The following is a 13049-nucleotide window of genomic DNA, read 5'->3' as shown; positions in this document are numbered from 1 at the left end:
TCTATCACCAGGCGATATCCAAGTGTACAGCCTTGGGTGATGCTGGAAGAGGGTGTTGCAAACTACCATGTCAATGCCAACACAAAACTCCAGTAGCTGCTTTCTTTGTTCATTCCTTTCGCCTAGGCCACAACGGCCAATCACAGAACTGATGTCATTGTCTCCAGTAGTGTCCTCAGTCTTAGCATTGAAGTCACCTTGGATTATTACTATTTCCCTGTTTGTAAACAGATTGATGGTATGTTGTAATAGTTCATAGAACTCTGCTATTTCAGCATCTGATGCTGCAGGTGTGGGAGCATAGACCTGGATAATATTAATCCTGCAAGGGGAAGCATTCAGTTTGATGGTAATGATTGTATCACTGATGGCTTCATAGCCTCGGACAGTGTTGTTCAGTTTTTCAGGAACAAAAATTGCAACACCCTTTTGACTCATATCATCGCTTCCCGAAAAGTATACAGTATTCCTTCCATGAGTTACAAAATGTTCATATCCTTGCCAATGAGTCTCACTAAGGCCAAGGATATCCACATCATATGAACTCATTTCTCTATTATTGCAAATTTCCCTAGCTGTAGGGCGCAACGGACGTTCCATGTTGCAGTCCTAACGACTCGTAGAGAATTTACTTTGACGGGTTAAAATAGGGGCTTCTTTTAATCATGCCCCCCTCCCCGATATCCAACTGGGAGACTTGATCGGAACATTTGGAATTCAGCAAACCCATCATGGGATTGTTGAGAGAAAAGTACAGTGGTGGTTTCCTGTTGCCTTCCACTGCCCCCAAATCCATTGGCTCACTGACCTAGTTTCCCGCTGGGGTTGGTTACCCAGCTTTCCACTGGGTTGTTCGGCTTAACAGGGGCACCACAAGTAGGTTAGAAATTGGGGGATCGAGGTGAGAGAGGCTAAGAGAACTCTCTTGACGAGTTCGTATATTTGCATCACACCCCTATTTTTGTCTCAAAATGATCATAGAGACTCTCCCTAGGTTACTTCCCAGGGCCCTCATATGAAATAGAGGACTAAAATCAAATTTATGACATTTAGAAAAATGTTAAATGTAGTGGAATAAGTATTTACTTAGAACAAGGCAGGACAGTGCTGTGTTAAAGCATAGTAATAAAAGTGGAAGACTGATGGTGCTATTACCTGCATTTTTCAGGATTGTGCTTTTTCATTAAATAGGAAGTTGTAAAGTTGACCGAACAGAGCACCCTGAATTTGATTCCCAGCAACGTTGGGGATTTTAACTTTGATACCTCTAGCTTGAGGACTAGGTGTTTGTGTTCATCTTTGCACATGTCTATTTGTATACAACACATTATATTACAAACCACCACAGAGTCATGCAATAGTGAATATATCCCTTCCAGCAGCATGAATGTATGCTCGCAGTGTTTACCTCCGAATGAACTAGTACAAGAAACAAATAACAAATCCCAAACTCCATGGTGCAACAGTAGTGATGGGCTTACCGAGTGACCTCTGCTTAGCCCAAAGGCCTGCAATTTATGAGGTGATGCATGGTCAGTGTGACAAATCCCCTCAGCCGTTATTCTTGTTTTCTTTTTTTTAAATTTTTAGACTGGGGTTGCCCTTCAGTGTAAGATAACTCCTCAGTTTTAATCACATAGATTAAGTGGAACTCAAACCAACCCTCAGGTCCAGGTAAAAATCCCTGACCTGGCCAGGAATCCAAGCAGGCACTCGGTACCCCTAGACCACAGGACTGGCAGAAGAAACAAATAAGTGCGTAAAACATAGGTTAATACAGTCCAGTATTAGTCAGAAATAAAGAAAACACTCACTCTAGTCTCTCGGAAAATGAAAATAAGATTTGATGATGATGATGCTTGTTGTTTTAAAGGGCGTAACATCGAAGGTCATCGGCCCCAAAATATTTAGATTAATTTTTCACATCATTCAATGTCCATACGTTGCACGCACATGTACTAGCCATGCTGAGGTAATTTCATATTATTTTTGAAGTTGATAAATTCTGATAAGAGCAACTTCACTTACTATCACAACCCATAGTAGACTGCAGTCAATCTGATTCTGTCACTTCATTGCCGCTAGGGGTGCTGAATGCAATGTTCACACTTTTTTGTAAGTTCTTTGGTATTAATGATTAACTTGAATTACAGTAAGAGTTTAGTGATATAAATTGAAGGTGGTGTGTTAAATTATGGTATTTAAATTACTAGTGCAGCTTGTAGGAGGCTTTGTGGGGTACAGTGAGTGATGTGCCTCAGAGTAAAGTTCCTTTTTGTCATTGTCAGGGTACATATATTATTGTGCTGTGAGTTAATCAGTATGGCAGTGGAAAATAAGTTGTATTCACATTCTACTAGAATAAAGATACAACATATAGACTGACGTGAAATGATTGTTTCATCCCAGCTAGACTTTAACCATCTTACTAATAAACGGTGTATAACATTTATACAAGGTTTATACACCGTTTATGTGAAATTCGTTACTAATAAACTGCGTATAAGCCTCCTGTGTATACATCTGTTATAGTTATTCATTGAATTGCTTATACAGACCAGGACCCTTGTATAAGCGCTGTATAGCAGCGAGTAGCGGAAAAAGAAACGAGTGAGCAGTTTATTTTCATGGTATTTATTGTCTACAGTAATATAATCGTGGTGAAATATTCAACTTATCCATATAACATTGAACACACACTGAAAGATTGGACGATAACGTTGATGATCTTCACAGTATTTTAAACATAGAAGACATACACCATTCAGGGGTTATGGAGGCTAGACATCTTCGTAAAGTAAAACGCTTTAAAGAGACGGAATGACAATGAATGACTATAAAGGAAATTATGGTTGGGCGTATTTTTGTGTAATAATGTGTTTTTGTGTGATAATGTGTTGCTGCTTAATAGACATTTGAAATTGCGAGTTTATTATACATTATCTGCCTCTACAAAGATCTTTCTCAAATTTGAGTACCCTAAAAAGGGACATATTTCTCGACATAAAAAGTAGTATAACTTGAAAACCGTACGTAATATGATTTCCATACTTTGTAGTTGAATACGCAGAAATATGATGTATAAATGCCCAATAGAAACTTTTTTGATCAAACCTCTCTTTTAAGCTACAAAACAGTTTTTTCCTTTCTCCTGAAAAGTAAGGATTTTGGAATGTGTACCGTATTCTTTTCAACTCGCCGATTCAATTACAATTGCTTGCGTTTTCCGTACTATCCCAGTTGGGAGCTGTTGATCTTTTCTTAAGCTTTTCCATTTATTTTTTGGCGTTCATGCACAAGCAAGCTGAAGAAATGTTGATATCACTATAAGCCAATTTCCAGCTCTCACTTCGTGTTGCCACTGCCTTTTCGATATGTCGTGGTACTGCGCGACTTTCCGCAAAGTTTTGCTCATAGATAACCAGCAGAAGCGATCATAAAGGCGGTGAATGTGCGAAAAACGCCATTGAAATGCAGGAAGAGATTCCTATGCCTTGGGACGAGTGTATACATGTTGTATAGTAATACAATGCGTATACCACGTTTATTAGTAAGAAAAATATAAAACGCTTATACAGGGTTTATTCACTGTATAACTGTACAAGTGTTAAACAACTGTATAAGGACTTTTTATTAGTAAGACTGTAATACTATTATTTTACCTTAAACTTCTTGCCTATGAAGGTTTATTATAAACCTGCCTTTACCATCTAGTCCTGTGTTTCATTTCTTGAGTATGAAACTTAAAGCCAACAATGAAATGCCCTTTTGTGATGTGATTGTGTCTGACCTAATAATATGCTATGTTTTCTTGCAGCTTTGAGAAGTACAAAGGTGATGGAGAGAACCGATATGCCATTACTGGATATGCCACTGTTTACGAGTACTATGCATATCCATTAAACATGCGTCCTCGGATTGGACAGATGCTTATTCTGCCACCATTCCAGCGTCGAGGACTTGGTTGCCAGTTGTTATCTGCTATTTACCAGTATTACATTCCATCTCCCAATGTTATTGACATCACAGGTACAGTACAGTTGATTTTCCTTAGATATTCTTTTCTGAATTCTTTGATTAACCCGTTCACTGTAGGCTTTTAAAATCTTCCACTGGCACTAGCACGTTGCCCAATAGGTCTTGGGATTTTCCTTAGCACGTTTAATTGGAAGACAGTTCATACATTCGATTGTTTTTGTGAGCCTGCCTCACGGTGTAGGGGTAGCGTACCTGCTTTACCTGGAGGCCCTGGGTTCGATTCACAGCCAGGTCAGGGATTTTTACATGGATGTGAAGGCTGGTTCAAGGTCCACTCAGCCTACATGATTACAATTGAGTAACCATCTGATGGTGAAATGGCGGCCCCAGTCTAGAAAGCCAAGAATAACAGCCGAGAGGATTCGTTGTACCGACCACACGACACCTTGTAATCTGCAGGCCTTCAGGCTGAGCAGCAGATACTTGGTAGGCCATGGCTTTTTGGGGCTGTTGTGCCATATGTTTGGTCTTGGTCATTTTTGTGATATTTTTATGAAACTAAAACTACAGTGATAGTTAATCTTTCTTCTACATACTTAGAAAATTGACTTATTCCATCAATATTTGAGGTATTATATTTATAGTTCTATCTCAGTTTTTTTCTTTCTTCGAAATTAGTAGCAAGAAAATGCCAACAGTAATTAAAAATTTGTCTTCGCACTGTACAATCTATATGTGGTCAGACATTTTCACTTGCATTATGAAAGAAACCCATATAGAGTTAAATGTCAGCAATATCGTTTAATTGTGCTCTGGTAGATATGCTGGTTAGCATCTTGTTACTAATTACGAAAGCACACAGATGCAGTCTGACGAATTATCCTGTAATAAAGATACAGACTTATAAAAAGCACATGAGATTACACAAGTAATATAGGTACCGTACCTTCCAACCCTTCCAATTTACCTGGAAACTTTGTTTTTTAACTCGTCTTCCGAATTTTCCGATTTATTTTTATTTCTTCCTATTTTTGACCAATAAAACCTCCAGTACAGTCAGTACTCTTTCCCTAGGATAAAGGATAAATTCTTACTTGCTTATGGAAAATTTAAGTTACTTTGAGATACTGATAATTCAAGTAATGGAGGTTTGAGATATGGAGGTTACACTGTGTTATTATTCATATGTATGTGTCATAAATGAGAGTGATTAGGTACATATTCTTGTAACCATTTTTGTTTTTTTAAGTTTAAGATTTTAAATTTAATGGTCAGTTCACATTGTACCTGTAGATATGTATGCCTTTTACCCTGTCCTGTTTTCACTTAGACCTTGGTGCAATATATGTGATGAAATCCAATAATTACAAAAACCTTCCTATTTTTGAGTTCTAAAAGTTGGCAGCTATGTACCTTCCAAATTCTGAATATTTAGATCAGATCATTTGTAACTATGGCTTCAACAAGTAGAGGAGTGTCAAGCGGTTTGAGACTTGATGTGATGATTAGTGACACAGAAATTATGTCAGCCTTTGTTGAAGATAAACTGGATGACAGTGAAATTGATTTCAGCTTTGGTGACTTGGTTTTTAGGAAACAGTGTTGGAGAAGCTGTTAATTCAAGTGGCAAAAAGCAAAGGAGATGAATAAGGACCAGTTTCATGAACCACTATTAAAAATCCGATAACGGAGCGCTAGTTAACACCTTGTTAAGATTTTAACGTGGCGTTATAGAAATCGCACTTCAGAGAACACACTAACAAGCTCGTTAACTAACGTGGTGTTGCCGTTAATGATCAAGTCAGCAGTGTGTAGCATTAACATTATTTCAGTCTTCTGAATGGTGCTGGGCATAATGTTATTCATCATCTTTCTTCTGTTCTCTTTTTGTGTGGAACAAGAGGTTCCATTTCAAATATCTGTACGGCAACCTAAGTAAGAAGGATAAAAAATAAAACATTATTCAAAGAACGATTTGGAGTGGTCCGAGACCGGAAGTGGTATATTTATTCTAGCATTTAAACTGATGACTTCAAAGATTATTGCATTAATTGGCGTCGAAGTTGAGCCTCTTCGTAATGACGACTTGCGATGCAGAATATCACATTATCAGAATTTTATTAACTGGACTCATCATTAATAACTACAGTAGCACAATCATATTAGAAATTAGGATTACCAGGTGAAGGCTACATGAGATTATGATCCCCCTTCCTTTGAATTTATATTTCAATACAAAATGTAATGTTTGTTACATGTTAATAAGTTAATGGAATATTAATATAATTCCTGTTTGGTTTTAAAGCATTCTTGTTATTGTGTGAGATATTTTGTACATTACCATTCAGAGGTTTTTAAGCAGAATTTCATTAGCTGGACTCATCATTAATAACAGCAGCACCACAATCATATTAGAAATTAGGCCTACCAGGTTATACTTGGTGTAATATAATACCTATTTCTCTTCTATTAAATAATGCATTCTTGTTTTTGTGTGAGATATCTCTTTTGTATTACTACTCCGAAGTTTTTAAGCTGAATTATATTAACTGGACATATTAAAAACTACAGTAGCAAAATCATATTAGAAATTAGGCCTACCATGTTACACATGGTGTAAGCTGCATTTGTTTATGCTTTCCCTTCCTTTGAATTTATATTTCAGCTCGATGTTTCTTACATATGATTAAGTTAATGGAATACTAGTTTAAGTAGGCCTACCGATCTCTCTTCTACAATTTACCATACTGATATCTTCCGTAATGATCTGAATGACCCTGTTGCATAATGTCTGTGTTATCAGCAATTGCTGCATTGGAAACAGGTGAATTTCGTACTGTAGGCCTACGGTATTCTGACCTCTCTTCTATCTTTTCATGTACTTTCCTTGCGACGGGTTTAGATAACCTATATCGCTCCAAAAACTGCATTTCTGTTAGTTCAACTACATCATTTCTTCTCCGTGAAACTTCCTGTCTCTCAGCATTTTGAAGGCAATCTATAGAACACCTGAGCATCAAACACAAAATCTCTTCCAGCCATTTTTATTTTAACACGACGTTAAGCAGCCTAGTGGGACAAGAGTGCTTTGTTAAATTAAGAGAGAGAGTTTAACAGCACATTAACGTTACCGAAGGTTGATGAAACTGACATTCTGTTAACTATATCGTTAAAGCAGTTTAACGTGATGTTAAATCCTTAACGGAGTTTGATGAAACCGGCCCTAAGTATGTTCCTGCAGGGTCAAGGGAGGAGTCAGATGTGTAAGCGCAGGCAACAATGGCCCGAACATAAAACTTCATAGATGCACTAATGCAGAGCCTCTCACATGCCCAAAACCTCACGCATGCAAACGGAGGCGCAGAGGCTCTGTGCACTGTGCATCGGTCCGACTCGACTCAACTCGGCTTGACTCGGATGGTGTAGTGCGCTGAGAGCGATGAAGTGTTCGATGATAGACGGCTTGTTTATCAGCGAAATAGGTAAGCACAAGACAACATAATAATGAATGGAGCAAACTGTTTTGAAGAAAGCGAAGACTTCCGAAAGTCCAGTTTAATCGAACTGGGAACTTTCATACTTGTTTTTTGTCAGTCGTGAAGATAAAGCCAAATTCTTAATTTGAAGGACAATAATTACTTGATCATTTTGATGATCTATTTTTCAGTGCAAAGACTTTGCTAGAATTCTACCAGAATTTGTTAAAGGAATATTTTACTAAGCTGCATCGAGAAGCAGCTAGGATTATTTCTGTGGTTGGTTCCACATGCGTATGTGAAAATTTTTCCTTCTGTTTTGACTTGTACGAAAACTAGACTGCGTGTGAGTATTTCTGATTGTAATTTAAAGAACGCTCTCAGAATTGCTATCAGTCAATCTCTTGTTCCAGACATTACTGGTATAATTGCAAAGAAAAAGAAAAAAAGAGCTAGGGAAGATAAGAAACCAGATTGAAGGAAGAGATTTTTAACACCGGTAACCTTGTGCCATACAACTGACTGTCTGTCTCTGTCTACTCACCGCTCATAAACATCTTGCAGTAAGGGGAGAAACAGCGGAGAAGGTGAGGAATTGCAGGTTATAAACTTCATTTTCCTTGTCCGTATTGAAGATCTACTTGTGATACAATTCCTTTAGTTTTGTCAATTGCCACCTTTTCAATACAATAAAAATATAGTACAAACTTACATATTTGTTATGATGTTTATATGGTACATGTTTCGCTCCTTTTCGTGAGCATCATCAGCCAATATCATTAATCTAAGATTGTATAAGATCATAAAACAATTCTTTTGGTTCAAGATTGTTCCTATAAAACTAATTGATAATCTTATAACATTTTAAGTCACACAACAATAAAAATATGTCTTAAGCTAAGACTTTTTTGTCTATAATCTTCTTCAGTCTAACATTTTATTGCCGAAACTCATCTGGGTGAACATCTTTTAGAATTGTTTAAAAAATAAGAATAAAATAAACTTTTGAGATCTGGCTAGTTGAGTTGATTCCTGTTGCTTAACTTGTATAATTGTCATTAAAACTTCATAACTGTATTGAATATTTTCTGCAGTTAATAATTGTCATTATGGTCGATAGACTTGTTCTTGTTGCTGGAGTAACATTTATAAAATGTATTGGTATTAATTTATATTATCAATGGGGTAAAATTGTTCGTGAACAAACTTGTTGATGAAACACTTTCTGATGTGATATTGGATTTAAAATGTTCCTGAACGTTCCATAATGGCTCGTTGGTATATCTGTAATGAAAGATAAAAATTATATGTTTATGGTTTTGATTGTATTTCTGTATAACATCTTATTGGAAGAATTGTCACTTACTTTCCTTTCTACTGCGTAATTGTTTGCTTTTACTCCTAGCCTCTTGAGAACTACTTGTTGTTCTGTTTGCACTTCTTGTGTTGTATGAGCGAGTGTGGATGAGTTTGCGTTTTGGCGGGGAGGGGGAAGGGGAAGTTAAGGTAGGCGGCGTATTGTTTTTTATTTTATTCTTATTTTTTAAACAATTCTAAAAGATGTTCACACAGATGAGTTTCGGCAATAAAATGTTAGACTGAAGAAGATTTTAGACAAAAAAAGTGTTAGCTTAAGACATATTTTTATTGTTGTGTGACTTTTAAAATGTTATAAGATTATCAATTAGTTTTATAGGAACAATCTTGAACCAAAAGAATTGTTTTATGATCTTATACAATCTTAGATTAATGATAGTTTGGCTGATGATGCTCACGAAAAGGAGCGAAACATGTACCATATAAACATCATAATAAATATGTAAGTTTGTACTATATTTTTATTGTATTGAAAAGGTGGTGATTGACAAAACTAAAGGAATTGTATCACAAGAAGGTGAGGAAGGCGGTGACAGGCTGAACGTGTGAGACAGATGTAGGAAAAGAGGAATGGGGGTTTGAACTCAGGTTAACCTAGTGCACCTTGTGCCATGCAGTGCAGTAGCGCATGCACCCTGAGAGACCCTGCACTGATGGAATGGTGGATGTTCTAACACACATAAGACTAACTGAAGTGGTGTAAGTAATTGTTCCTTTACATGTTGGATATAGCTATTTACAACACCCTGGTCATTTGGAGAGCCCTAAATGTGAAGAAAAGAATGGCACTTCTCAATTTCCACCGTGCAATGGCACACGGCCTGACATAACAGCATTATGTGCCACACCCCATCCACATGGGTAAAAATATCAACGAAGCCCTTGCCATTTAGGCTAAAAGAGAGACATTTCATCTGAAAGATTCCATTCGCAGTGTGTGTTGCGTCAGAAAAAAAAGGATTTAGTAAAGGTGTAAGAACAATATGCTCTGCGTGCAGAAATGTACCCTTGTACTTCAATCCCTGTTTCAAGGCAAACTCGACATGGAATGTTAAGGTACAAATACATTTTATTACTATTTCAAAAAAAAGTATTTTTTCCAAAACATTCACTAACATACAAGACCGAGCTCGATAGCTGCAGTCGCTTAAGTGCGGCCAGTATCCAGTATTCGGGAGATAGTAGGTTCGAACCCCACTGTCGGCAGCCCTGAAGATGGTTTTTTGTGGTTTCCCATTTTCACACCAGGCAAATGCTGGGGCTGTACCTTAATTAAGGCCACGGCCGCTTCCTTTCCACTCCTAGCCCTTCCCTGTCCCATTGTCGCTGTAAGACCTATCTGTGTCGGTGCGACGTAAAGCAAAAAAAAAAAATATATATATATATATATTAAAAAAAAGCAAACATACAAGACATGTTTGATCAAAATAATTTGCATTAATGTGCGGTTGGCAATTTCTACTTGATGACGATTTGTTATCCATAATGGGGGAATAGATTAATCACATTTTTTGTAAATGTGTCACCGTGCTTCACTAATTAGTCCAAACATTAGGGATAACTGGATAGAGATGCCCATTTGCCTGAAATTGAAGACAGGAATATATTGTTTTGTAGTGTGCATGCTGTGAGCTACAGTTTTTGTGACACAAACCTCTGGAGCATGGGAACACATTGTGGGATAATAAGACTATACAATTGATCCTGAGTTTCACATACAGTGTATCAAGGTGAAGAGCAGATTTTACATACTGTATAGCTTATTTATTTATCGCATGGCAAGTATACAAAAGAAAAAAGAAAATTTACACTATATACAAGGACAAGAATGTTGGTAGCGTTCACATTTACAAATGTCCAGTTTCTGTAGCCATTTTAAGAAGGGGGGTGTCGCACTGATGACATCTTGGGCTAGTCCACCATACTTCCTCAGAGGGCACTCCTCAATAATGTGCTGCACTGACTGGAAAGGGGCTCCGCAATCACAGGCAGGGGATTCTTGAAGTCCCCACTTATGTAACATGGCATTACATCCAGCGTGGCCTGTTCTTAAACGGTTGAGTTCAGACCATTGGTGTGTCTTCAGGTGAAATCCTGGGAGTTCAGTTGTGGGGTCTTGGATGCCTCGGTGTTTCACACATGCAGAGCTCCAGCTTTGACGCCATTTTTTCCTGGACATTGAAGCCAGTTACGTCATGCCATATTGGGTTCCTTGATTTAAGACTAGTAGGAGGTAGGTCAGTAAGGACCTCATGGATTGGGAGATTCTGTGGATGATCAGGATGGTGTAATATTTTCCACTCGCGTATAGTTGCTTCCTGTTGTCTCAATTCCGGAGGTTACTGATAGTATGTAGCCACGGGATTGGGGTGGATTTTAGTGTGCCTGTTATGGTTCTTGTACATTCGTTCAAATGGACGTCGATCTTCCTAGTATGAGCGCTACATTGCCACACTGGGGCACAATATTCAGCCACTGGATAAACCATGGTGAGGGCAGTAGTGCGTAGTGTTGATGCATCAGCTCCCCATGCCAGCTAGTTTCTTCATGATGTTTCTTGACTTAAGTTTCTGACTTGTATTTTCCAGGTGTTTTTTATGTGTTAAAGAACGGTCTAAGGTGATGTACTTACAGATCAGGTTTAGATAAACTGTCTTAATTGGAATAATTTTTTTCTCTTTTCAGGAATAAGATTAAAGATATGTTATTTCAGAGATATAAGTTAACAGTGTAATTTGTACTTGTGGTTATTTTAATATATCAGGTTTGCAGCATTACTAATAAATGCATTGACAGTGAACATAACAGTAACAACTAAGCTTTTAGTTGCAAAATGAGATGTATACACTTCATGCTAGAAAAATAAAACAAACCAAAATGTCTCATTTCTTTAAACCAGGGTCAAGCTCAAAATGAATCTCTCCCCTTAATGTTCCTATTGTTTTCCTACAATTCTGCATATATCACTATACTGCATGATACACTGGTATAATCTTTCTAACCAACTTTCAGCACTAAACAATTTTCTTTTTTACAGTGACAATAATATGATGAGAGTTCCCTTGTGCAATTGAAAAGAAGTTCTAACATTAAAACTAATACTAAAGGTTTAATTCGTCGGTGCACGTTGTCTTTCATGATTGTAATATTGGTTTTGTTTAGAGACGTATACCACATACACACACTCACTCAGCTAAACTAGGGATGGGAACGGTATATCGGTTTTTGCGAAATACCAATATTTTCCTTTCGATTTATCAATACTGAAATTTTGATTCAATTTATCGCATAATATATCAGTTTTTCCATAAATGTATCGTTTTTCTTTGAATTGTTATTAGCATTAACAACATCCGCACTAGAGAACTCTGATAATTCTCTAAGAGATGGTGCTAGTGAAGGTGGAATTCATCATCATCATCATCATCATCATCATCAATGTCCCACTCCAGTCACCCGGGTGTGGTTAACAAGCCTCCTCAACTTTCTGTCCCACCACTTTTCCTGCTCCATTACCTCCCCCACATCCAATCCAGCTTCTCTAATGTCCTTCCAGATCTGATCCATCCACCTTCTTCTCGGTCTTCCAACTGGTCTCTTTCCCTTAACTTCTGTTTCTAATTCCCTTCTTGCTACCCATTCCTTTCCCATTCTTTTTACATGTCCGAACCATCTGCCTTGCTTTCTGTATGATCTGTATTAACAGTTCTATATTTAGCTCTTCTCTGATTTTAATATTTTGAATTCTCTCTCTTCTCGTCTTTTTAACCGATGTTCTTAAAAATTTTATTTCTACTGCTTGGATCTTACTATCTTGTCTCTTTATTATTACCAGTGTTTCTAGTCCGTATGTTACAATGGTATGAAGTACTGTTTATATAATGTTAATTTCATTCTCGTGGGCACTTCATCATCCCATGAAAGCTCTCTGACTTGATGATAAAATGTACCTTTACTTAACCCATATGCTCCCACCCGCCCTTTGCTCTGACATTGCCAGGAATCTGCCAACTTTTTAGTATGCAACCCGGGTGTTGCAAGCTTTCGGTACCGAGCTCGATAGCTGCAATCGCTTAAATGCGGCCAGTATCCAGTGGGTTCGAGCCCCACTGTCGGCAGCCCTGAAGATGGTTTTCCGTGGTTTCCCATTTTCACACCATGCAAATGCCGGGGCTGTACCTTAATTAAGGCCACGGCCGCTTCCTTCCAATTCCTAGG

At 37.7% G+C, this 13049-nt stretch overlaps 1 protein-coding gene across 3 annotated transcripts in view; it reads left to right on the top strand.

The window, feature by feature from the left end:
• Positions 1-13049, top strand: part of Hat1 (histone acetyltransferase 1) — a 141210-nt gene that overhangs the window by 103844 nt on the left and 24317 nt on the right. For all 3 annotated transcript variants that reach the window (XM_067148864.2, XM_067148862.2, XM_067148865.2), the window contains exon 7: positions 3818-4029. In XM_067148864.2, coding sequence (XP_067004965.1) covers positions 3818-4029 — 212 coding nt within the window. The remainder of the gene's footprint in view (positions 1-3817; positions 4030-13049) is intronic.

The sequence above is a fragment of the Anabrus simplex genome, chromosome 1 (assembly GCF_040414725.1).
Source record: "Anabrus simplex isolate iqAnaSimp1 chromosome 1, ASM4041472v1, whole genome shotgun sequence".
In the NCBI taxonomy this organism is placed as follows: domain Eukaryota; kingdom Metazoa; phylum Arthropoda; class Insecta; order Orthoptera; family Tettigoniidae; genus Anabrus; species Anabrus simplex.
This window is presented reverse-complemented; position numbering and strand designations above follow the sequence as displayed.